Genomic DNA, 27,916 nt, shown 5'->3' with positions numbered 1-27,916 from the left:
CAGGCGTCTATTCAATATTTAATTCTGAACTGTGGTAACAATAAATAGAAAACATGCCTTGGTTTGGTGAGAAGGGGATGCCAGCTAGCTCTTTGATCTATAACTGGCATTACGCTTTAACAGTTGATCAATTCAGAGCCTCAGCTCATCCTATTTCTATGATGAATCCACCTTCGCTCTTACTTGCTGCATCTAATATTGGGGCTATTATATGCCGAAATGCTTTTGCCAGACGGCCTTTGTTTTCAGGTATGTGTGTGGTGACTGGTGAGAGATATTTACTTTACATTCTAACAAAAATATAATTAAGCGTAGAGATGTACCGATATAGACCAGTTTTGGAAAATTGGTATCCGGCAAAATTTGACTGATACTAAAATAGTAAAATAACGCATTTGCTGCGGATTTTTCACAGCAACGATATAAGTTTTTTAAAGTACACTAGCGTCACACTGATGAGTGATGTAGAATAATCCCCTGTGCAAATTTTTGATACTGCCCACTTTCATGACATTCTTTAATCTTGATAAGTATATTACGGTACTACAAAAAGCTTAAAATTAAATAACTACCGGTAACTAATAGAACCAGTCCATTAAAAACAGCCAAATTACATCGGTCTTTAAACGTCTAGCTTTGTAGACACGATGTAAAGTTATATCTTTTTGCTATCTGGGTAATCTTATCAAGCCTGGCAAAAGCAACAGCCAAACAAGCGCCCTTAGGTTGAACATTACTTGTCGAATAGTTTTTGTATGATTACGCAAAGGACTTGGTTCTTGCAAATACCAAAACTGGCTTTTTTACAACATTAAAATATTGGTTCCGGCCTAAAAAAGTGATATCTTTCATCGGTACATCTCCAGTTAAGTGCATGTATAAGAATTGGGCATGCCTACATTATTTGCTCACAGATCCCTGAAAATTTACAAGGTTGCTTTACTCTACGGTAATTCCAATTCTCCTTCAGGTGTTAAGTTAGGCGAATTTCATTGTATTATATATGATATATATATATGTATGTCAATTGAATCAAATATAGTTATTACTCTCAGTCTAAACCAAACCGGTGGGCAAACTGCGGTTCGCGAGCCGCCTGCGGCTCGACAACATAAATTTGGTGGCTCTTGTATTGAATCGTAATATTACAAAAAAATTAAGATTATAAATGTTATCTCGCGCTGTCAACCAAGCAGTGGCGTACGTAGGGTAGGCCTATGGCAGGCATGGCTCGAGCCATGGGCGCCACATTGGTAGGAGGGCAAAAATCGGTTGGTAAAAATTAAAATTTATGACACTTTATTCAAAATCTAATTTAGGTTACGCCCAATACAATACAAAGATCAAAAGATTAAATACATTCAAAACTTTTCCCAAAAACATGTGTTTCTCGACAGTCGAGTGTAGCGCCCATGAGGCTTGGCTAATCTACATGTTTTTGGGAAAAGTCTTGATGGCTAGTGTGCAGGCTATACACCGGTATGGTTAGCGAAACACAATGCTCGCTGTTCTATAGTGAGTAGTCAGGTAGCGCTGATGCCAGGAAGATCGCTCCTTCTCAACAATCCATTCAACGTTAATCTTCTCAACAATCCATTCAACGTCAAATGTAGTCAGGGATGGCTCTCCAGTTTGCCAAACTTTCGCCATTAACTTGTCCGCTGTAGAAATGGAACATGCAAGAAGATGTGGTTCTAAAAAACTTCAGTCAGTGCCACTCTACCATTGAGTTCTACCACAGGTTCCAGAGAATAAACATCCAGAATTAAAAAAGACCAGTGTAAGACTCATTTCTGTTTTATCTACGACTTATTGTTGTGAATCTTTATTCTCTGTAATGAACTTTGTAAAATCAAAACATCGTGCAACCTTGACAAATGAACACTTGGAAGAATTAATTCGCACAGCATTAACAACTTATCGTCGAAATTTCCATAGATTAGCGAGTCAAGTACAAAACTGATACAGATAAACAATCATTGTGTTTTTATTGCTGTTATGTTATTTTTGTGTCAACTGATTTTGCGGCTCGCTGGTGTTTGTGGTTTATCCGCAAGCGGCTCTTTCTTTGAACAACTGTGCCCACCCCTGGTCTACACCCTTGACAGCCTGTTTCACCTAAAAGGAGGATCATCAGAAGGTCCTGATAAACATGCAAAGGCAATAAATCTTTAATACATGAAAAGATATTAAATATCATAACCTTAATATAATCAGTAAAAAACATCAGAATTATATAGGGCTACCGGTACCTCCATGCTCCATCCATTATCACAAAAGCCTCAATTAAAACGTCAATTGATGTTTCATAGCAGAAACTAAAAGGCATGCTTTGCTTTCTGAATAGTTAACTTTTGAAACTGGTGCTAAAACTTCTTTTTTATCGTAAACGCAAGCATTTCGGGTAACTTCCAACTGCTACACCGTTGTGGCGTTCTATACAGCATGTTGTTGTAAAGTTTAGGCATTTTGTAATGTTGCTGCAGTTTTTGAACAAATTAAGAAGTTTTGCATTAACTTTTTGAGCAGCTATGCATTACCACTAATTGTGCAATTGTAAATTTAAAATAGAATTGAGAGCACCTCAAGATGTAACAGCATATTAAAAACATTTTATTTCCATTAACAATTTTACATTGCTATAATTATTCAACACTTGTGTATTCTGTTAGACTATTTTTAGGGTGTGAAGCAGCCATTTAGTTGCATTATTGATAATGTCATGCGGTACACACAGGGGCGGCGGGGCGCCGGAAGCGGGGGGCAGATGCCCCCCTGCCCTCAATTTTTCTGTGGATGGAGGGGCAGGGGGGCAATGGTGCCCTTTTAAGGTCATGTAAGCTACCGTACTACACATTTTGCAACATAACGATTTCTTCTATTCGCTTTTAGCCTAGTTACGCTATAATCTTTCATTTTTACCTCATAATATTCACGGCACAAAATTCTGCAACACAGGTGGTTGCATTATTATAACATAGCATGATGCTCTTTTTTGTACACCGGACACTTGTATGATTACTCGATAGTGAGCTGATAGATGAGCATTATCGTTATATCTTATCTTAAAACTTTAAAAAAATTGGCCTTTCACCAACAAAAGTGCCCTTTTTTTATAATCCTGCCCCCCCCCAATCAAAAACCGTTCCGGCGCCCCTGGGTACACATGATGACGCGTTCCGAATGCCGTCAGACGTAGTTGTCTCTTGTGAGTTGCGTCTGATGTTTAGGTTGCGCTGACTGCTGAGGTATCACTTTCATGATGTTGGCAAAGTTCGCATTTTGTCGCTTACACTTTTTTCTAGACTGTGTTATGATAAGCAGGCCTCGAAATTTGTACTTTTTTCCGGCGGTCAAGCATGTCCTACCGGACTGGCCCTTTCAGCGGACATTTAATATCTCAACCGGACATATTTTTGCATGTAGATTTTGCACAAAATCACACTACAGTATTGTGTACGGTAGTCGTGTTTGTAGAAGATTTTCTACAACAGAATAACTCTGCAATAGTTTATGGCTTAATTAACCGGCCCTGAAGTATACTGGAGCAGATTGCTTGCAAATAAATCAGTGCGTTAATGACAGTTGTGTAACGACGCAATAAACACAATTGAAAACAACAATCCAAATTTCCTTATTACAAAAGCAACTACGATCACTTATTCCGTGGTTTTCGCGTTATAGAATCGTTGTGCCAAGCGATTACTGCCGGCGCGGGATCGTAAATCTCCAGCTCAGGACCGTCCAGACAAATGCGCATCAGTGACTCAATAGTGTTAGCCCTCAATAGTGTTAGTGTTAACTAACTAACACAATAGTGTTAGTCTAACACACTCCCTTCTGTGCGGAAATTCTATTTCTATCAGTATCAGCGTGGATAAGGTCGCCACATTCGCCTAAGCACGTGCGGAACCCAGCTGAGACTTGCTTCTCTGTGACGTTTCTTTTTAACAAACGATCAATGTAACGCAATAATCCTCATTGTTAAAATTAGAATACATATCCTACCGAAAAGTTCAGACAACTTTATTTTAAGGCAACATTGCAAGGCGTTGAAATGATGTAAAAATGGCTACTTTTGCCATCAGCTCGTTAATCACGCTACTCTAATGTGATCTTTAAAGCAATTGCCTGTACTATTATTGTTTCAGCTCCGTATTTGTTCGCGTTAAACAAACAATTGTAACAATTCAAATTTAAAATATATTTTTGCTGCATTAGCTCTATTTTTGTCAAGAATTTTGCGGCGGTCATTTATGACCGACCAATGAGTCGGCTTCGGCGGACATTTGAGGTCATTCCGGAGGTCATGTCCGCCATGACCGCCGGAATTTCGAGGCCTGGATAAGCACTATTTTTTTCGTTTTAATAGTCAGAAATAAACTATATCCAATTGCCTATTTCACTCGTCTTTCAATGTAAGGCTTAGTGTTTATTGAAAACTATGAAAAACAAAACACAACAGAAGCGTACGCAATTTTGTCATCAAATTTTGAAGAATCTATTTCAAAGTCGTATGCAATTCCCCTTAGAAATTCCCGCACTATTTGGAGAGGCTACTGATCATTCCCAAGGCAACAATTTGCTAATGTTTAAGTGCGGTCATCCTACCTGGTACGTGTCATTTGGGGGATGGTTCGTAAACGTCCTTTCTTGCACGATCAATTAGCTTCCAAACAATTCGTTGGTTCATACCAAGCTTTGCGTGGGATGCAGAAAAAAATTACGGTCTATCGCTTCGGCTTTCTTACGCTGATGGAAAGAAAATTTGCGGAAAGTCTGTTGTAAATTGTTTTCTAAATTGGTTAAAAATGTACAACTTAGTATTTACTGCACATTGTATAGTGTATGCGTACATGTACCTACAATATATTGCTTGTACTGTACAGCATATTTTTATCGGAATGGCCCGTTTCGGCGAGTCCGATTCGGCTAATCCGATTCGGCTAGTCCGATTCGGCGAGTTCCCTATTCGGCGAGAGCCTTTTTCGGCGAGTGCCCTATTCGGCGAGTTTTTGAAATTTTATTTTTGAAAGGGAATTATCGGGTACCGTAGCCTAACTGTTTTCACATCGTTTTAATGTCGCTGAACGTGCAGAAAGGAATTAAAATAAAATGTTTGAACTATTAAATTAAAATTCGTCATGTCAGTTCAGTTGTTTTTATTTCTGACCATCATATCAAAAACAATACACGTCAACATAGCAAAAGTAGAAGCGACAAAACGCGAACGCTAAAACGTGCTTGAATTCGTCATGTCAGTTCAGTTGTTTTTAAGGTAGAAGCGACAAAACGCGAACGTTAAAACGTGCTTGTGACCGAAGTAAGTTATTGAGTTGAAACAAATTTGGCACGGTCGCAACACCTTCAGAAAAATTTAAGATGTGAACGGAAAATAAAAAAAATAAAATGTTACAAAAAAAAATCATGTTTATATCTATAAGTTAGTACTTTTGAATAGTTAAAATGATTAGTTTGGATCAACAAATGTATGGACTACAGCTTGGATTGAAAGGAAATTATCGGGTACGGTAGCCTAGTTATCCCTACCAGCAAAAATTTGTTCCGAGAACCCAGTTAGCCTAACAGTTCATTTTTACATTGTAGTAACAGAATGAAAAGGCTAACCAAATGTGTGGCCTATCGTTTTAACGTCGCTAAACGTTGAAATCGTGTAGAAAAGAGAACTTTGATGACTAGGATACGTTGCAAGCCTTAAAGCAGCCGGTGGCCATGGTCGCTAAGTAGTGCTTGAATGACCGCTTGTGCTACCTCCAACGTCGGCCAAGTTTGGCCGCTTCTTCTTCTAGCTTCTTCTTCGCAAGTTTCTTCTAGCCAATTATTTAATTTCGCAATAGAATGATCGTGGATTGAATGTCGAAAATATGTAGTATCAAAGAGTGACGCAGAATTAGGTCAGCGCATCATAGTCACTACTGTTGTATTGAATATATCCAGCTGCGATCACCAGCGCTGTAAGTCTTGTTTGCAATTCCCGATGTTAATTTTGATGAAGTGTTAATCCGAAGTGCTAATTTACATCGGCTAGCAATATTGTCGTTTTTATATCGATTCAATGTTGTCGGATATTGAATCGTTGTTAAAAAGGAGAACTAGGTTAGTTGACATCCGTGGGTAAAACACGTGTCTTCATAGTTGAGAACGCTATGGGTTAGTGACTTCACACCCTCAATGGTGACATCATAATGGAATAAATGGTCAGGTTTTATGAAAGGCGGTATGCAGTTGAAACAATTTACTGAGCTGCGAGCAGTTAAAACAATTTAGGGTCGTTAGATGGTCCCGCAATACCGGATTACAATCTCGATAAAGCATTTATTGCGTGGTACAACGATTCTATTGCAGGACGTCGCCCAGACTTCAACAACGCTAAGTGATCATTTTAACATTGTTGCAAATTTAATGCTATTTACTTGTGCTATCGTTATTGTATTTTGGCCTCCAAGCACGCAGATTTGGCCGCCGAGAAGGAGCTCTCGGTAGGCCACGATGGCTGCCGGAAAAAAAACACGAGTTTTAGGGCCTGCGTTGAAACTGAGAAACATTCACAGAAGCCCTTCGATACGTTGCATTTTTAAGATAATGTATTCAGACGTTGAATCAATGTACAAATGAACTGTTCAAAGGCTAAATGGGTTCTCGGAACAAATCGAAGAGCTTCTGTGAATGTTTCCCAGTTTCAACGTATCCTAGTCAGCAAAGTTCTCTTTTCTACACGATTTCAACCTTTAGCGACGTTAAATCGATGTAAAAACGGCAATTTCTGCATAACTAGGCTACGGTACTCGATAATTTCCTTTCAATCCAAGCTGTAGGCTGCACATTTGTTGATCCAAACAACTAATCATTTTAACTATTCAAAAGTACTAACTTATAGACATTAACATGATTTTTTTTTGTAACATTTTATTTTTTTTATTTTCCGTTCATATCTTAAATTTTTCTGAAGGTGTTGCGACCGTGCCAAATATCTTTCAACTCAATAACTTACTTCGGTCACAAGCACGTTTTAACGTTCGCGTTTTGTCGCTTCTACCTTAGCTATGTTGACGTGTATTGTTTTTCATATGATGGTCAGAAATAAAAACAACTCAACTGAACTGACATAACGAATTTTAATTTAATAGTTCAAACATTTTATTTTTATTCCTTTCTGCACGATTTCAACGTTTAACGATGTAAAAACGGCAATTATAATTAGGCTACGGTACCCGATAATTCCCTTTCAAAAATAAAATTTCAAAAATTCGCCGAATAGGGAACTCGCCGAATCGGATTAGCCGGATCGGACTCGCCGAATAGTAGCAGACCCATTTTTATCGCGGTTTGCTAGCAAAAAAACGTAAACTTAATAGCAACGATAAAAGTTTTAAGGCGATACAACAGCTTTGCGCTAATTAATTCCACAAACCAGCAAATTATAATTAGAAGTTGACTAGACGACTTGCTCCCGATCAGAGCTTAGATATTTAATTTTGCCTTTCTATTCTCCTGGTAGTAACAAGTAAGTCTTGCGGCATACGTTATTCCTGCCTATAAGCTGTACTAGTTGCTTAACTTAAGTACTGTGCTTTGAAATAGTGCCTTGTGCACAGTCACAGTGCACACTCTACCTCGATCCTTGCACTTATGTTTTCAGCATTGCCAGTGATGGCATTAGTAGGAGCAGCTGGAGTATGGGCCGGTTATTACATGACTCGTGCGCATCACCAATACTATATGGGAAAATTTAAATATTGTTTTGAGTACGCTCTGAGCAGAAAAGACATGTTTCCAATATCAGGTAACGCAGCTACCTATTTGCATTTTTTAAACATTGAGTCAGGCTTTCTATCATTTTAGAATCATTCGCTGCAGAGGGCACATCCTATGCTCTTTGTATAAACACAAATAAAAAGTATACGAGTTTGTGTTTCAATATTGTATTCAATAAGCTTTGTGAAAAAAATGACCTTTGCTCTTCGTGAAAATTTTCCGTTGCATGAATATTTTTGAAACATTTGACGTGCAAAAAAAACATCATGCGAGTAGCATACCATGTAGAGCCTGTTACCATCTGTCCACGTCTAATCGAAGACAGGAAGGATTTTAACTGCCTGTACTATAGGACGTATAAGGCCAGGAAAGAAAAGTGATGTAGATATATTTGTTTCTGAAGGTTTGTTGTTTTCTAGTAATTCATACACGAGTAAGCTTAAATCATGTAGTTATCTCATCATTGCTGGCTTGTGTCTTTGTACAACGACGAATGGTTGGTAGAAGGGATCCAGGCGATAATAGCGAATACGAAGGGAAACGCTGACCCATGTGTGTCTGGACGCCAGCTTTCTTGTGAAAGCAGAGGCTGGCCGTTTCATCCACTTTATGAAAATGCTATTAGGGTCTGTCCATAAAAAACGTCATCATACATTACAAAAAGCGATCCCCTCCCCCATGTCAACACTGGTTGGTTTTGAATCTTCATCCTCTGACTGACAAAGCCTTGATAGGTTATTCCTGGTAGTTTTGCAGACTTGTAGAGGCTCTTGACGCAAGGCCGGTTACCGAGATTGGCAGTGAAGTTTTTCGATTGTTGAAGTGTTGTTGCCGGGGGATTATTCCATTCACTACTTGCCGCTGAATGGAGAACATTCCTGAAATTTGTTGCTTAAGCGCACACCCCGAGACAGCGCCGCATGATCTTGAGTCGGGCGCGTAACCACTGAGCTAACGGAGCGGACACTCTTAATAAAAATGGGATTCGCCGTCAGTTAAGATCCTTTCTGCTTTGACTTCCCAGCCAGCCAAATTTGACGCATCCTTTGTTTTACAGATAAACCAAAGTTTGGCGATCCGGAAGTTCTTCACCATTTCAAGCCATTCATAAGATCGTAACAAAACAATATATCTTTATTTTTCACAGTGTAGTGCTACAAATATACAGGGAAACAACTCATTTCTTTGTCTTTAAACCACCTTGCACTCTTGGCTCCTCTTTTCGTCGGGTTTGACTTCTAAACAATGACATGTTGACTTGTAAATTGTCGCTTTATACTTGCTGATATTAAATGAGAAAACAAATTTGCTTTATTTCATCTAGTAAGCGAATTTGACAGATTGAACAGTTCTTCACGAGTGAAAAACAGACAGCTCCCTGGGTAATAGGGAGCGAAGATACGCTCTTTAACAACACCAACTCATATTTACTTTCAACAGCGTACCTCGTGAGCTTTGGCTTTGACCATTTTCCCTGAACTCGTTGATAAGAATCCAGATGAAAAGTAGCTTCTGTCAGTTCAGTGATGTACTTTTTTCTCCCTTCGTTCGCTTTATGTAGTGCTTTAGACTCCTAAAATGAGTTGCCGGTTAGGAATAGTATAATTAGATTGTTACTTTTCGTGGCAATCACAAACTTTGCAAAAAGAGAAACAAAAGAAAAACGCAAATCATAGTTAAATTAAGTCATCGGTTTTCCATCGGCTGACTTGGCGCAGAGGGTTAGGGCGGTGATAGGTTAGTCATTTCATTGACGTGGGTTTGATTCCCACCACTGCTATTGCTCTTTTTTCTTCTGTAATTACCAAACAAACTTCAAACGGGATTTTTTAATGGTACCTTTTGGAAAGTTGCGGCCCGGAGGTGTGTATGCCAACTGTGGGGTCTGCTACTATTCGGTGAGTCCGATTCGGTGAGTTCCTAACCTCTAACCCCAAACCCCTAACCCTAAAACGGCAATGATAATTAGGCTACGGTACCCAATAATTTAAAAAAAAAATTGAAAAAATCCCCCGTTAAGGGATCGGACTCACCGAATCGGACTCACCGAAACGGGCCATTCCGCCAACTGTGTGAGGCTGTGGTCAAGTTCATCCCTGGATAAATTTAATTTTATGTAGCATTGTGGTATTGTAGTCATGGCAGTCATGTATTTTTTTACCCAATAAATTTATTGAAATAAAGTGTTTGAAATGAAAAAACGGCAGAAAGTCGGTTTTTATTCTAATTTCCGGAAAAAAGCTTCAAAATTTACCGTTCGAACGCATATTTTAGAATTATAACATAGAGTAATGCTAGATTAGACAAAAAAATACTTTTGCTCATAAATATAAGGCATTTTTGGGCGTTTTTACATTCCAAAGTAATTGCACTAACATTTATAATCTACCATATAATTTGTTTGCTCAAATGTCAAGCAACGAAAATATCTAAAAAACTGCATGAAAATGTCTAGCCGCCTGAGACGAAATGCTTATTATGAAGGGCAGGAAGGTAAAAAAATGACCAGTGTAGGTTTAGAAAATTCGCAAAGAATAAAAACTAAAAGTCAAGAAACTTCACACTTCTGTGAGAAATTTCACTACTCGAGTGGGGCGTCCTCATAAAACCCGGGTCGCTACAAATAGGGTTAAAGGGGCAGACAAGTCCATTTTCAAATGCAAATTGAGAGTTAAAATACATAAAGGGGATATTCAAAAACACGTTGCACTTGTTTTTATGAAAAAACACTCATTTGTTCTCGTGCAACCTTAAAACAAAGTTTTGGTTTTGCAATTCCAACACACACCGCTTCAACTGTTGTCGAAATAAAATATTTGCTTACGTGACGTAATAACCAGAGTTCGGCAAAACATTTTGCTGGTTTAAGGTCTGTGGTTTGCAGCAGTAGATAAAATTATCACAAGTAACAATTTTAGCTCAGATTTAGTTTACTGTAGCCTTGATACTAGCTTACATCATTTTTTGCACATTTACACTAGGCCTTGCACTTCAGGAAACAAGCAAATGCCAGTAATTTCCTGCAGTGCTACAGTATGTATGGTTTTGATGGGATTTTAATAACAAGAGGTTCAGAGTTAGACAGTCAAGGATTGTAGGGGTTTAAATTTATTTATTTTTCATGTTTGTGTTCTCAACAGGCCTATCAGACAGGCTAAACTAGGTAGTATGCCTACCTCAATATATACATGCTTTCCCAGTGCTATACTATTACTGACATCATACATAAATAGATTAAGCTAAACCTGTTACAGTTTTGTACTCATCATGATAAGTCGATGTGTTGTATATGACTGTTCAGTGTTCATCTGGTGGTTCTTCTGTCGATAAAATTTTTTTGTTCAAATTTCCAAAAAATCATGCAAGAAAATTGAAATGGGACAAGTTTTTAAACACCACATGAGTATGGCCAGGAGCAACAGAGACCAGCACAGCATAATAATGCCGACTCCATTTCAAGGAAACAGATTTTCAAAATCTTCTTCAATTTAATATGGGACTTGCAACACAGCTTAAAATTAAACCGCAATGCATGCCCTTCAATGTTTTTCAAAAACATCCATTTCAACAACTCTGCAACCTTTGGAGTCAAGGTCCAGTGATGAGACAACTCCACAACAAAATTCCAATCCATTCATACGACAGCCTGTCAGGAAACGTCAAGTTCTTGAAGTAATTTTGGCTTAACAAAATTATGTTACTACATGTTTGTTATAAAGTACCGTACATAAGTTGGGGAATGGGGACTCTGGGGAGTACTGTACCATCCTTGAGAATTTTTTTTTCATATAATTTAGAATATCTTCCGGCTAAGCCTATTACATTTTAGTTGCTGCCTGCTGGTATAGCGATGCCTAGCTACATGTAATTTTAAAATGACCCATCTATAACTCACCAAGTGTATTAACCAAAACAAGTCCTTGACCAACTGGTGTTTATTTCATTTACCGGCTAGAACTATATGCAACGGTAATGTAACAGTGCATAAATGGGATGCAACCTACTTCGTACCATGAACAGTTTGTACCATCAAGTCGTACCCTGAGAAAATTGAAAAAAAAAATTAAAAAAAGCCAAAATAGCACACGGATCGGAGTTTTCGCTTAACCCTAACTCCTAACCCTAACTTTAAAATGTTTTCGTTCTCTCGATCTTTTCATGGTATAAATTGATCGATTAGCGACTTCGGCTTTGTTGCTTTCGGTTTTGTGCTATTTTTTTCTCTCGATCTTTTCATGGTACGAACTGTTCATGGTACGAAGTAGGTTGCACCCGCATAAATGTGAGGCTCTTGACACAGGGCCGGTTAGGGAACGTTCAAATATTACGTAACGCTTTTTTTCCGAATTTTTGACCCCCCCCTCCCCCATGTAACGCCAACGTAACGCTTTTTTCAATCCCCCCCCCTCCCCCATGTAACGCTTTTTCAGTCGAACTTGCGCCGTGTGATCTTGAGTCGGGCGTGTAACCACTGAGCTAACGGGGCGGAGTGGGAAGGCCTATTATTGGTCAACATTTTTGTTATGGATTTGTTATAATGGATGTAATAAACACACCTACAGATAAGTTTTTATTGGCTTGTGAGTGCAAACATCACTTTGATCTGCATTTCTTTATAGACAACTTGTAACTGCTATTCATCCCAACGAGAATAGCAGCAGGTCTACCGCTGGTTTCGGATTGGCTATTCTCTAAAAACGATCAAAGAAAACCCCACTTACTGTAAGTTATCTATACAGCATAATTTTGTGAAATCAACAATCTTCCAAAACTGCTACTTTATAATACCATGTGTAGTTGTAGTATGTGATTACCCAGTCAGCAAAATCAGTCATTTTTACATTGATTCAACGTTTTGCAGATGTTGAATCAATGTAAACATGACCGATTTGACGTAAATTTCGTCATTTTTATTATTCATTTATTTGACGCAAAATCCGTCATTTTTACATTGATTCAACGTCCGCAAAACGTTGAATCAATGTAAAAAGGACTGATTTTGCTGACTGGGTAAGCATGTGCGGTAAAGTGAAATGTGTGCAGCAATCATTGTGACTACCATACATTTTTATTGATTTAAAATGCATTATCTTTTTTAAAGATCATGTCAAGAGCCTCTTGAAGATTGCATTGTGTGAAAGGGAAACATTGGCAGAACACCGAGAAGAATGGGAGAGCACACCTATTCCTATGCATTTATGCTTAGACGTTTGCATCCAGATGTTTCTGATGCAATTGCATCTTATTTTTCACGGTTTTCTAACCAAAACCCGTCTTAAATGATGTAGCAATACCTAAAAATGGGCAATCATGTATTATATTCATGTAACCAAAAGTTGTTTTATACGCTATAGGCTAGGGTGCCACAGGCGCCCTCATGTGGCCGAAATCACCTGAACTTTTTTTCTGGTGTGACATTTCACATATTAAGGCACTTTGCAAAGTTTGATTGAGATTGGACAAAAATTGGATGTGCAGATTGAAAACGAAAGTCTAAACTGAAATACAGTAAAATTAGGAGATTTCCCTAGTTTGAACATCAGTTTTTTTGCTATTTCTCATCTTTTTCTCTACATTGAAACAAGGTAAATTCAAGAATTAGGTTAGGAGACCAGTGCCAGTATGTCAAGATCTCAATTGAGGTCAAGCATGACAGCTCCGCGCCTGTTACATTGATTCACCATCTTGCAACATTGAATCAACATAGCTGGCTTGACCTCACTCAGGGTCTTGGAATAAAGGCTTCCGATATTACTATCAGGTATTGGAGGCTCAAAACTGGTTGGTGTTCCTTATTTGCCTGCACAAACATCCGATTCAAACGGAAAGCAAATAGCCAATGCAAGCATGGAATTGTTAAACAATTAGAACTGTACTGCATGTCTTGCTGCAATGGTGTTTGACACCACAAGTAGCAATACGGGCCACAAAACTGCGGACTGTACTGTATCCAAATGAAGCGTTTAGAACGAAAAGTGACTAAGTCACATTTTCACTCGAATTGAGTTAAGTACAAAAACGTATTGCTTTCATTGTCCTTTGTCACCAGACACAAAAATATTTTGGTATAAAGCTTGCTAAGCCATCATTTTCGAATACAGGTTTTGAGCGGAAAGGTAATTTTTTCTTCTAAAAGTAGCTAAGTCCGTTCTGACCAATAGCGTCGAGTCATTTAACCACGTGACATGATTTTTTTTTGCTTTTTGATGGGGTTCCATTTTAGAGGATATAAAGTCATTAGCTAGTTACCGGTTATTTAGACTGGGACACTGCCTCTGGTTTAGGTAGGGTAGGTGAAGGATTAGGATTATTGGTAGTGTTAAAAACGGTAGTGTTTTTATCAGCTTTTAATTGTAGATATTTTGCAAGTAAGTGATCAAATACCGGTAGTATTTATAGGCCTACTGCTTTCGAATCAAATTCAGCAGTTCAGTTTGCAAGAAGTTTAGCAGTGCAGACTTCAATATTCATGGGAGATGATTACTGATTAGGCTATTCGATGGAGTGTTGGTGCCAGCAGATAACGAAATGAAGTACACTTAACCTAAGATTAAGTAGCTAGCCTATTAGATTGGACTATTATTTTTATAACTTATTCTGCAAAGGTCCTAGCCTATCTACCAGTCTTCTTTACTTCTATACTAGCCTACACTACTAATGAAGGGAAGAAGGTTTTGAGAGTGTACCCAATTATTATTATGTAGTCTAGTAGGCCTAACCCAATTATTATTCTACTGTACATTGCCAATGAAGGTGGAAAAGTCTCTGTACTTTACCTGTTTTTTATCCCAGTAATTACCAGTAGCCTAACAGTTATTATGTGCTACTAGCCTAATTTTTTCAAGATATTTCTAACCCAAAATAATTCTTTGCAGATTATTCCAATGTCATATTAGTACGAGGTTTGAACAAAAATATTTAAATAGCTCACTTTACAGTAGTATCTGGAGTAAGAGATGGCAAATTCTGTTAGGCCTATAGAACACTTAAAAGTGCTTAAGTCCATCATTTGTGTCTAAAAGTGCCTAAGTCCAACAATTTTGAAGAAAAGTGCATAAGTCCAAAAAAGAATATTATCAATGTTTTTTGACAAGTTCAACTAAAAAATCAATTAACAGTGCAATCAGAACTAGATTGGGATTGTAGACACTGACACATGGTAAAAACAAAAAAAATCTTTTAAATCTTGATTTTACAATGCAATTGAAAACTGTACATGTCAATATCTCCTTAGTAGTATTTTGTGACTTAGTCACTTTTCGTTCTAAACGCTTCAAATACAAGATCATCTTGGAAAATGCCTACTTTGGGCAGCATGCAGGCATCATATTGGGGAGATAATACTGACGCATGTTTGGGAAGAACTCAAAATAGAAAGCAGCAGTGGACCCAACATTTCCATATTTCAACGCTTTAATAGCAGTTTTCAAACTCTTTCTGATAGCGCATCAGGTTGTTTTCATACATCAAAATCGCACAAGGAAATTGATCTGCTTGCCAGCAAGCGGGAAGAATTGTCTGAGCTGATAAATCAGATGAAGCTCCATCCAGAATCATCCAAATTTTTCAGAAGCGACTAATTGGAACTTTTGAATTTGTATCAATTGTACTTGAACATTGAGCCACCTACCAGTAAGGATATGTCTCTCCAAAGACCTGGTGCATTACACAGAGCCAGGTGGATGAGCAAACTTATATATTCACTGACAATTGTGCTCTTACAAGACGAAATTCATAAATTGCCTCAAAAAAATGCCATTATGAAAGCATCTCAACTCGAAAAGTTAAAGAGGTTTCTACAATTTACAGTTTATTTCTATGTATCATGGTGGTTTACATATGTTGAGGCGAAAAAGAAAGTTGATGCTTTCAGAGTCGTTAATGATGCCGCTGAGTGAGGCGTCAAGTTGGCCCATGACTTCTTGTCAACTTCAAACCTTGAAGAACGCTAGCAAAACATTCTCCAAGTAGTCGAAAATGCGAGGAAGGTATTACCTAATCAACGTACTCGACAACTACAGTCTGAGGGCACATGGTTTTTAACCATGTAATTGTCAAAGTACTGACTGTTAACTCCACAAAGTGTTGTCAGCTTACACAACGTTGCAATCAGCATTATTTGCAGCCTGTCATAGCATACCAGTAACCTATTATGCTGCATTTTACTTTGTAATTAGATACTAGATAGTTGTGTGTTATTAATTGCCATTTTACCTTTCCATTTCACTATTATTGCAAGCGTTAAAATAAATGTAGGATTGTAGGCCTCCATAAATTTTACGCTATTGTGATTTTGTTGTTAAGTAGTGGATGTCTGGACTCTAAGCATTGTGCTTTGTGTTTATCTTTCTGTGTTACGTTTATACTGACTATGTTTAGTGCGTAAAGATCCAAATTTTTGTTTTTGAGTCCAAGTTCCGTACAAACATAGCTGAGATTTTGATCTTCAAAGACCAAAAAGTTTTCAATAAACAAAAACGATTAGTTAATGAATGTACTTTTGATTCTTCAAATGCTGTAGGCCTAGTAATTTCATCTCAACAGGCATTTTCTTTACATGGATCCTTTTTTATAATGCATGAAACCTCATACTTTTAGGCATTTTTCATAAATTGCTGAACATATATATACAATTGACACATGGTCTGTACGATTGTAAATTAGTAAGTAAGTTCACCAGAAAGTGTTCGAAGTTCAAATACGCCGTAACTGAGAAGAAATGTCTGAGTTTTGATGATCTAGAGTAGGTTTTACTATTGAAATTGTGAAAATTTACCTTCAAAACTTTAAACTTAATCTGCACGTCCAAATTTTATCAAAACTTATTGAAATTTCTCACATATGCTTTTTTTACCAAGTGTCACATATAAAAAAAAGTTCAGGTGTTTCGGAGGCAATTTTAATTTTTGAAGGGCGCCTGTGGCACCCTACTATAGGCACATTGTCTACAGACAGTTTGTTCCGTGGATCTGGGGTTACCTTGGTCATTCAATCCGTGTCTCTGCCGTCATGCGCTGTTTCGGCCATTAGGTCGAAATTTTCAAGTGAAGATAGAAAATATGTTGGATTTAAATATCCTGATTTGAAATAAAAAGAAGTCACAATTCTAAGTCTGCTTCAAGAAAAGCTTTGCCGTGTACATAGAGAGAGTGATTTTTGTACTTGTACAGTAAAGTATACCTATCAGAGTTCTTGAGAATATGTTTCTAGTTCTTTATAAACTAATATGGTGCTTGCCTGAAGCTAGTTGCTTTCGGTGTTCATTTTATCAACTACTAAGCTGCTTAAAATCGACATAAATAGTTCACTGCATTTGCTGGAAACGACACCATAAGCGATCTCTTACTCTGCATTTCAAATGCATCTTACGTAAACATACGAGCAGCTTGTACCGTTATGACGTCACGTCCGATTATCGCACGGTTCAGTGAGCACGCGTCGCTCTGAAACTAAGGGCTAACTAAAACGGCCCTACAAAGGAAACGCAATGAAATTGAGGGAAAATTTCAACGACAACCACTTATTATACATGTGTAGAGCACTTACAAACAAAAAAAATCGAAAAGTATGGTTTGGGGTTTACTGCCCCTTTAAAAGGTTATTGGTTGAAACATTGATTATGAAGTAGATATTAACAAAGGCCGGAAGCTCCCGCCGGAGTTAACATTGTTTGGCCGGAATATCCGGCCTCCAGCCGAAATCTTGCCTCCGGTGCATCAGTATTCGAAACAAGCATATATTACTTTCAAATCCAAGCAATTTTGTTTCATTTATCTCAAAAAGTGCTATAAAAACTATAGCATAATGTTTGTGCCACGTTCTTTGAATACTTATCAACTGATTAGTGAAGGCCCTTGAGAGACTAGTTTGGGCCAGGTGCCAATAACATTTTCAGACCCCAAAAGACACTTCAGAAGTTAATGAAATATTAGCAAAATCATCGAGGAAAGAGGTGCTTTTCTCTAAAACGCAAGAGTTACCTCCAAAATGCAATTGCTGCAATTACTCTACAGAAAACAACATATGGGTTTGATTTCTACAACTTTCAGGGCCCCTAAGATAATCCTAGGTCCGGGCTCAAATGTATCCCCTGGACTTTCTGTCAATGCCACTGGGTTAGTATGATACGAGGAATCAAAACACACATTTTCTATAAAATTTCTTTGTATTAATTTCGATTTTTTTTTTTCGAAACAGGTTCCAGAAGAGTTTTGTTTTGAACAGACCTATCTGATAACAGGAAAACCTAAATTTTCCAACACTTTCAAACTACTGTGACCGTATATATAAAGATAGAGGCTTCACACAAAATTTTAGAATGTTTTGATTGGTAGTAAAATAAAGCTACACTAACGCAAGAGGATGTTCAGCGACCAAACAAACTGACCAATTACGGCACATAAAAGCCTCAGCCCTACTCTTATTCTCATTTGGGGCGATTTTAAGTGGTGGGTTACGTTACTTTATTTACTAGCCTACAAATTCAAGAAAAGAGCTTATGCCTGAACTTCTATTGGAGTCATACAAAAAAAGCATCCTGTAATGGCTAAAACGGACTCCCCATATGTAAACAAGCCAAAAGAAGTAAACATAGAGAAGCCCAAAAATCCACACTTCGGGAATATTACGTTTAAATATCACTTTTGACTTAAACAGTAATGCGGTAAAAGTGCAGTGTTATACGTTTAGAGGAACTGATTTTCGTATTCGTGGCTTGTTTTTTCATTAAACCGAAGTACTTTTAATCACAAACGGATTAATTCAAAATTAACCTGATCCAATCGCCATTCCATATCTCTCAGTTGGCCTTCTAATCCCGATTTTTCCTTTTCTAACTGTTTCACCAGACCCTTCAGGCCATTCTGAAATTGAAAGAAAATTATCTTGTTTTTAAAGTTGATCGCATTGTTGACACATTGCACACATCACCCAAATCAAAAAACAACAAAAAATTCTTTTGTATTAACCCAGTAAAAAATGAGTACATGCACAAATTGTACGGACCTGAGTTAGGCATGCCTTCTTCAAAATATTATTCACAACTTAAAAATGGCCATATTTGACTGCACAAAATTCTCTAAGGGTTGCATGAGCAATTGAGCATTGGTTTCACACTAATATTTGGCGGAATGGCCCGTTTCGGCGAGTCCGATTCGGCGAGTCCGATTCGACTAGTCCGATTCGGCGAGTTCCCTATTCGGCGAGAGCCCTTTTCGGCGAGTGCCCTATTCGGCGAGTTTTTGAAATTTTTAAAAGGAAATTATCGGGTACCGTAGCCTAATTGCAATTGCCGTTTTTACATCGTTTTAACGTCGCTAAACGTTGAAATCGTGCAGAAAGGAATAAAAATAAAATGTTTGAACTATTAATTAAATTAAAATTCGTCATGTCAGTTCAGTTGTTTTTATTTCTGACCATCATATGAAAAACAATACACGTCAACATAGCAAAGGTAGAAGCGACAATTCACGTCAACATAGCAAAGGTGTAGAAAAAGGTAGAAGCGACAAAACGCGAACGTTAAAACGTGCTTGTGACCGAAGTAAGTTATTGAGTTGAAACAAATTTGGCAAGGTTGCAACACCTTCAAAAAAATTTAAGATATGAAGGAAAAATAAAACAAAGAAAATGTTACAAAAAAAATAATGTTTATGTCTATAAGTTAGTACTTTTGAATAGTTAAAATCATAGGCGCCTAACTATTTTTTTGGCCGTGGGGGCGAAAGCGTGTTTCATCAGCAGCAACGTAAATTCAGCGAAATGTCACGCAGATGGATGACGTAATTATGTCGTCACACTAAGATTGCTTTTTTTGCCACACTCGGAGTTATCGCTACGTTCGACCTACCGTTAATTATTATTATAAACAAACCTCAACCAAAACACATGCTATGCGTCTGCGTTGACTAGCGGTTGATGGACTGCGACTCTTTCAGCTAAGCGCAACATAAAGTTTAGCAACGAACTAGATTTATTAGCATGAAACAAGAGACGAAAAGGTATACTGTAAATGGAATGAAAATACTAACTTGATCATATGCTTGAAAATATACCTGTTGAAAGCAAAATCATTCATGTTTACATCAATTCAACAGCACGTCACCTTTAATAAATTTAAAAGTTGCTGACATCCGTAAACAGCCCTTGAAAAATAGTTACAGAGAGACGTTTGATTAAGTTTTCGACTTGGCATTGCTCTCTTTTCACTACAATATCGCAACTTATGGCTGACCAGCTTTCAAGCTTCAATTCGCTGTAATACGCCCGTTTTCGTGTTGCAGATGAAACAAAAGATGCGCATATTCCCCGCCTTTGATCGGGTTTCTATGGCAACGGACGTGTGTGCGCCATGCAGTTTGCGCGAGTCCGTTGTTGTGTTGATTATGCCGCTTGTGCGACTGTGGGCAGTGCGGTTTGTACCAGCCCTTGTTACGTTGGTTAGTGGTAACCTCGGGCCGAGACTTCAAGTTCATTTTCACAGCAACCGATTCACTGCCGCGACAATTCTCTCCAGAGGTTTCGACTTTCGAAAGCGACAGGAGGCTGTTTGCAAGCGCATTAAGTTAAACGCACGCTGCGTCAACGTAGCAAATTATGTTGTTTTTGGGTGCATTCAACATCTGATGACATTGAATCGACGCAAAATGGTAGATTTTTGCTATGTCACAGGAAGCAAAATCAGTCATTTTTTTGTCTGGGGTGGGATTGTAGCATCGCTACTCGTTCTAGTGATTATTTACTGCGAAGCTGTTGCGGTTTGTATTTAAAAATGTTTTCCTGCTGCCGATCGCTAGTTCATCTATTGTTTTATGTATCAATGCCGCATAAAAAGTTGCTCCCACGCGGAAATATGCGTGGGGCCTGGCCCTCACGGCTTAGGCGTCTATGGTTAAAATGATTAGTTTGGATCAACAAATGTGTGACCTAAACTCCTACAGCTTAGATTGAAAGGAAATTATCGGGTAGGCTACCGTAGCCTAGTTATACCGACCAGCAAAAATTTGTTCCAAGAACCCAGTTAGCTTAACAGTTCATTTTTACATTGTAGTAACAGAATGAAAAGGCTAACCAAATGTGTGGCCTATCGTTTTAACGTCGCTAAACGTTGAAATCGTGTAGAAAAGGGTGCTTTTGCTGACTAGGATACGTTGAAACTGAGAAACATTCACAGAAGCCCTACGATACGTTGCATTTTTAAGATAATGTATTCCGACGTTGAATCAATGTACAAATGAAATGTTATGCTAAATGGGTTCTTGGAACAAATCGTAGGGCTTCTGTGAATGTTTCTCAGTTTCAAAGTTATCAGTTATCCTATTAAAAGTTACCTAGTTATCAGTTATCCTAGTCAGCAAAAGCTCCCTTTTCTACACGATTTCAACGTTTAGCGACGTTAACACGATAGGCCACACATTTGTTTAGCCTTTTCATTCTGTTACTACAATGTAAAAATGAACTGTGTTCTTGGAACAATTTTTTGCTGGTCGGGATAACTAGGCTACGGTACCCGATAATTTCCTTTCAATCCAAGCTGTAGGCCACACATTTGTTGGTCCAAACTAATCATTTTAACTACTCAAAAGTACTAACTTATAGACATAAACATGATCTATTTTATTATTTTTTTGTAACATTTTCTTTGTTTTATTTTTCCTTCATATCTTAAATTTTTCTGAAAGTGTTGCGATCGTGCCAAATTTCTTTCAACTCAATAACTTACTTCGGTCACAAGCACGTTTTAACGTTCGCGTTTTGTCGCTTCTACCTTTTTCTACACCTTTGCTATGTTGACGTATTGTTTTTGATATCATGATCAGAAAGAAAAACAACTGAACTGACATGACGAATTCAAGCACGTTTTAACGTTCGCGTTTTGTCGCTTCTACCTTTGCTATGTTGACGTGTATTGTTTTTCATATGATGGTCAGAAATAAAAACAACCGAACTGACATGACGAATTTTAATTTAATAGTTCAAACATTTTCTTTTTATTCCTTTCTGCACGATTTCAACGTTTAGCGACGTTAAAACGATGTAAAAACGGCAATTATAATTAGGCTACGGTACCCGATAATTTCCTTTCAAAAATTTCAAAACCTCGCCGAATCGGACTCGCCGAATAGTAGCAGACCCAATATTTGGATGCAATGCAGTTAGGTATATGTGTGTCCAATTGTTCATGATTGTTATCATTGCGTAGTAATACTTCAAACTCGGTAGAAACTGTGTAATCACAAACGCGTGAAACGTTGTATTGCTTTCTGGTAACCAGTTTGCCAATGCCATAATCTGGATACATATTGGAGTTGGATACTTTCAGGATTTCCTCCACATTTTTATTAGAGAAAGAAAAGCGCTGCTTATTCTTGTTCATATTCACGACTGGAAAAGTTTGTTCACATTTACATGTGCTGCCAAAAATATTCAGCGTTTTCTTTGTAAGTTGGACAAGGTTTTATATTTATCACTGTTCAGATGATACCGCTCAAGAGTATGCGGCTGTGTCTTTGGCAGGACACTTAAAGGCGTGCCTGAAGGTGGACACAAAGATTGGCTTCCTTGCCTTCTCGTCCACTTGAACGAAATCGTCAACCACCGGGCCTCAGCCTGGATACGTCAACAAATTGTTCAGACTTCTGTGGAAATTTTGCAAGCTGCTTTGTTTGTGTTTAGTCTTGTGCACAGACGAGGCTTGCATTTCGATAACCTACAACTGAAGTTATTGTATATCCACTAGTTTTGGATCTACAGAAAACAGGTCTTCAACTACGTTAGTTTGAATTAAACATTCTCTTCCTGAGACAGTGAGTAGTCGGTCAAACTCTTGCATCAGTGTCTCGATTTTCTGTGTGCAATTTTCTCCTCGCTCAACAAGTTAAATATGTCTTAGAACTTACATCTGTCATTTCTCCAAAGTTTCTGAGCACAACCGCGTCTTTCTTGTTACCACCATTCAGCTGCTGGATCTTATTTTTCAAGACTTCAAGTTGCCTTTCCAGTTGTTGGTTCAATTCTTGCTGAGTCTCAAATCTAAATAGGAAGGTTAAACTGTTCAAAATACATACTGCTCAAAACACCTCATTACTAACGAAGATACCGATAACAGCATTATTGATTATACTGATTTCATACGCAATGAAACATAACCACTGGTGTAAACATCCATTAAAATTGTAATCAGTAGTAAATTTCATATTTTTTACAAAAAATTGCATATATACCTAGTTTTCCATTCACTGCCTTCAGTGTCTACTTGAAGATATTTGTTCTCCAAATCTTCTACAGTGTTTCTTAAATCAGATACTGATTGTTCAAGCATATTCCTTGAAAGTACAGCAAACAAACAGTGTAAGTTCAATCGAAAAGCTTTTAGAGGGTTTCAATATGGCATATATTTTACATTGCTACAAGTAACAAATATATCAAAAAATCTAATAAAGGTTTTAAACAAAATATTTGCTCATACTTCATCAGAGTTTCTTGTTCAATCTCAGCTTTTAACTCTTCATCTGTGTAATCATTCATCTCCATTCTGTTATTTATTATTAACTTCTGTCGAACAAAAAATCATACCAAACCAAAAAAAATTTACAAATCTAGATTTAACTGAACTTGTGACGTAAATTGTCTGGTGCAGTATTATACAATAAAAAACAACAGCTATGGCAATAGGGTGGCTACAAAGCAATTGTATCTGTTGAAGATGGTTGTCAATACTTTAAATAAAATTAAGCATTAGGTACATACAAATGATTTTCATACAGTATACAATTTAAATCACTCAAGTGTAAAGTTTTGCAATAGCCACTATTTACAGCCATGCATCTTAACTGAATTTGATGCCTGTGGTTTTGGCCAAGTGGTCTGGTTGCTACTCAAAAAATACAAATTTTTAAGCACAGATTCAAGTCTTCTGCTGATATTTTTGTCATTTCTATTCATGGAATGAATTTGCAAGCAAACTCTAGTGTGATCAAAAAATCGGCAAATTTCAATGTAAATACAGTCGACTCCGCTTAATTCGGACACCGGATAACCCGGACAAACGCTTTATTCGGCCAAAATGCTTGGGAACGGAACAAAAGTAAAAGTTGCACATGCAAAACTCCTGTTAATTCGGACAATTCTCCGCTTAATTCGGACACAGGACACACTATTTGAAGAATTACTGTACTATTTCAACCCTATAATATGTGTGGGTTACACAGTAATATATTTGTTGAATCGCTTGGTATCGAAATACTGTACAATACAACTAACCAGAAGGTATAATTCTTGTGCGTTTTATGCAATCAGTGCCAATTACTACGCAACAGTGCGGTATTTTTAATGCATTGCTGCCCTTCCACATGCCATGAAACAAACAATTGATTTTCCGCTTAATTCGACCAAAAGTGAGCGGAACCAAAGTGTCCGAATTAAGCGGAGTCGACTGTACTTTTCTTGACAGTAAAAATTAAGATGTTTGCTAAAACAAAATTTCGTTAATGAGCACAAAACTTGTTTTAGTTGCCAGCGCATAGTATTTATGCTGTTGAAATTAACAACATCATTGATAGGTTGTAACAAAATAAACACTAAAAAAACATGCTAGAACACATTTGACAACATTTCAATAGTTGCAGACAAACTTGTGTTTGATAATACAATCATTAATGGCTGCATGCATATTTCTCCACACAATTTGAACAATTGACAAGTAGTTCACTTACATTTTACAATGCTATCAGATGCCAAATTGTCAAAATTTATTCATCCTCATATTAACAAATGACCAGAATATGTCAAAAAAAACTGAGATTACAGTTAATCATTTTCACACCAACAGAACAATCCAGTCAGGCAACACAACCACACTGCATTTGAAATATACAGTATTCATAAGAATTTTAAGCATTGATATTAAAGCAGTTTCTTGGAGTAACACTATGCTGTCTCTGCTCACATCAAATTATCCAGGCCATTGCATGTTTTTATCAGTTAAAGGTATATACACAACTTTCATCATGTCACGTTTATTGAGTTTTCCATTTTCATCTTTATCCCATTGCTGAAATGTTTGTGTTGTGCCAGCTGCACCAACCGGTAATATGAGGCGACCACCCTTCTTTAATTGATCAAGTAAGAAAGATGGTACCTCTGCTGCAGCTGCTCCAACATGAATGGCGTCGTACAATTCAACTTTCTTGTTCTCTGGATCATAACCAAGCCTTCCATCCCCTCGCTTTATAGTGACCCTACCTGAGGTTAATAAATTTGGGTCATCATTTCTAATGTTTTCCAATGACTTATTGACAAGTTCAGCTATGTGTTCTATTCCAAAGGCCTTCCCATTTTCACCCATCATGCGTGCAAAACATGATGTTAAGTAGCCACTACCAGACCCAACATCAAGCGCAGTTGGATTTTCTCTTGATGAAAGCGGATCATGTAGTATTTCTAATGCATATGCATGCATATGAGGTGCACTTATCGTCGCTTGATACCCAATTGATTGAGGGTTGTCATTGTAAGGGTTTCCATAAACATAATATTTACGGTCAGTTTGCTTCATAGCTTCATACACTGTGTCAGTTTTTATCACTCCATTTTTTCTGAGGTTATTAATCATATCCACATTATTTTTTCCATGTGACCTCCATGCCATAGTCAATGCAAGAAGAATAAACAACAAACGTTTAGGTAATAACACTATATTATATAGAAACATGTTGGAACATATCAGCATCATGGTAAACAATAGATATATCCTGAAAGGAATGATCGCGGACAAGCTTACATCTAGATATACTTGAATATGCCTCATGATATACAAATAAGCTTGTGATATCAATGTGTAGCATAGGCCTAGTGTGTTATTTAAACTTGTCCACTGAAATGTTGTGAAGTTAACAAACTAAAGTCAACAAACACTGAAAAATTTGTCATTTATTTTCACTACAATAATTATGATACATGAAGAACAAGTTAAGCAAAATGAATAACAAATTTATTAATATTTTAAACCATAAACAGACATAACTAAGCAACAACACTACATTTAACATTATAAAAGCAAAAAACAAGCGAACGTTTTCGGCTAGTCATATAGCCCTTTTCAAGCCTATAAGAAAAATACATTATTGAAAGAAATGCTAAAGAATCATATAGCATTCTTTATTCATGCATGATTCTTTAGCATTTCTTTCAATAATGTATTTTTCTTATAGGCTTGAAAAGGGCTATATGACTACCCGAAAACGTTCGCTTGTTGTTTTTGCTTTTATAATGTTAAATGTAGTGTTGTTGCTTAGTTATGTCTGTTTATGGTTTAAAAGAGTTACCTCTCTACCTAAATTGTATTATTAATATTTGTCTACAATGAATTGAATCACTATGTAAGATACAGTATGTCCCATATAATGTTTTGTGCATTGCGCAAGTATTGTCGTCTCTGAATTAATGTATTTGTATAAGTTGATGTTCAGCTGTCATGAATGGGTGTATTGAATTGAAACACCAGAAAAACTAATAATTGTATACAGGGCTGCGATTTTTTCTTTCTTGTTGAACGACCAAAAATTCTGCGTTTGTTTGTCGAATAGTAATATGACGTCACAAGAGTCAGATTATAAGCGTTTGGCCACGAGTTACCGCACAAGTTGTGTGGTATCAGAGTCACTTACTTAAGTTTTTAATCGCACGCTGGTTGAGTGATTGCAAAGGAGTATCAAGCGCTAAGTTATGTACCTACCGGACATGTATACACTATACAGCCCTCGAAATTAGCTTGTATCTACAACTTCAAAAACATTGCCGTCGCCAAATCAACAAACCTTGGATTGCGGCGGCAATTGCCGCACAGTATGCTTTCAAGTTCAATCAAACGAAATTTTATGCGCTTCTTCATCGTGTCACACGGCGGTAGCCCAGAGCATTACGCAAGCTACCGGTATTTTATGCGCTGACAATGCTCTTGTGAACTGTGAAAAGTTTGCAACCTTGTAAATACTGGCTTAATTGTTACGCAAAAGTTATTCTTTCATCGAATGCTTATTGTTTACCGGTGTCGTTGCGAATATAAATCATGGTGAAAGAAGATACAGTTAAAAAGTAGAATTTACCTGCTATAGAATAATTATCAAACAGAAGGAAAAGTTAGTGTGGTATTTTGCAAAATTTGAAAAGAATTTTATGACGGAAACAAATTGGAATTAGAAAAGCTACGGGGTCAAGTTAAAAAAGTAGTGTGAAATTCGATAAATGGTTCTTTGGCAGTAAAGTAATGCTTCCGATCATATGGCATTGCGCGTTCATGAACGGGCAGTTTTGCATCTTCAAGTATTCTAGTGTTCAAGTACGACGCGAGTACGATGAAGTATTCAAGTACGACGCGACAACCTCATTCTCCGATACAGTATCTGATAATTCCGATTCTGACAGCTAGTTCTTTATCAAACAGACTCGTGTTTGCTCGCAGTATCCCAATTGTGCCGAAATTATGTTAGTGTAAACGTAAATCGAGGCAATCATCTCGCAGTGAGCTATTAATTTGTTACCAGTACCTGGTTGAGCAATTAACGTTATTTTATGATAATTCAACGTCGCTAGATGTCGAATTAATGTAAAACAAACGTAATTTTCTTCTTGGGCATTGAAACGCAGGCATCAAAATTAGTTATTTTTGCATTGACTTCACGTCTGTAGACGTTGAATCAATGTAAAATGATGATTTTTGCTGTCTGGGTAGCCTACGCAATATAACCCTCCAGGAAATTTAAATCGATTTGTGCTGTTAACTTACTTTAAAGTTAACCCAAAATTAACTTACTTTTCTCACCTGAGTTATTTAAGGTGAATTAACGTAACAGCATGCGTATCGCTACTTTTGGTATTATTACATCACAACAAATCAAACAGTGCGGTCGTGATAGACTACTCTAGCATATTTTTCGCTTCTCGTTTTTTCAATTCAACGTTTGCAGACGTTGAATCAATGTAAAAACAAGGGGTTTTGCTAGCTGGGTTGTGTGCTTTTGTGAATGCAAGTGCAAAATCGCCCAATACGTAATCACAGAAACCCTTTTAGTGGAAGGAAGTCGAGTTGCAACCGTGTTTATCTGTCTACTATTCTTTATTCACATTGCAAAAAAATTCTCCA

The 27,916-nt window shown here is 37.4% G+C and overlaps 3 protein-coding genes across 3 annotated transcripts; 1 reads left to right on the top strand and 2 right to left on the bottom strand.

Moving 5' to 3' along the window:
• Window positions 1-7: 7 nt before the first annotated feature.
• On the top strand, window positions 8-8,973 carry LOC145783014 (uncharacterized). Its single transcript, XM_082594774.1, has 3 exons — window positions 8-249; window positions 7,661-7,804; window positions 8,834-8,973. The coding sequence occupies exons 1-3, from the start codon at window positions 54-56 to the stop codon at window positions 8,893-8,895; spliced, it is 402 nt and encodes a 133-aa protein (XP_082450900.1). The 5' UTR covers window positions 8-53; the 3' UTR covers window positions 8,896-8,973.
• Window positions 8,885-24,637, bottom strand: LOC145783013 (coiled-coil domain-containing protein 169-like). The gene is made up of 6 exons (XM_082594773.1): window positions 23,243-24,637; window positions 22,998-23,099; window positions 22,674-22,806; window positions 18,549-18,638; window positions 9,222-9,349; window positions 8,885-9,014 (listed from the first exon to the last, which is right to left on the bottom strand). The coding sequence occupies exons 1-6, from the start codon at window positions 23,305-23,307 to the stop codon at window positions 8,954-8,956; spliced, it is 579 nt and encodes a 192-aa protein (XP_082450899.1). The 5' UTR covers window positions 23,308-24,637; the 3' UTR covers window positions 8,885-8,953.
• Window positions 23,454-25,423, bottom strand: LOC145783012 (protein-L-isoaspartate(D-aspartate) O-methyltransferase-like). The gene is made up of 2 exons (XM_082594772.1): window positions 25,370-25,423; window positions 23,454-25,264 (listed from the first exon to the last, which is right to left on the bottom strand). The coding sequence occupies exons 1-2, from the start codon at window positions 25,421-25,423 to the stop codon at window positions 24,728-24,730; spliced, it is 591 nt and encodes a 196-aa protein (XP_082450898.1). The 3' UTR covers window positions 23,454-24,727.
• Between the last annotated feature and the right edge of the window lie 2,493 nt (window positions 25,424-27,916).

This window comes from Aplidium turbinatum, chromosome 14, assembly GCF_918807975.1.
Source record: "Aplidium turbinatum chromosome 14, kaAplTurb1.1, whole genome shotgun sequence".
Lineage (NCBI taxonomy): Eukaryota > Metazoa > Chordata > Ascidiacea > Aplousobranchia > Polyclinidae > Aplidium > Aplidium turbinatum.
The sequence above is the reverse complement of the archived record's forward strand: the minus strand, read 5'-3'. Positions and strand labels throughout refer to the sequence as shown.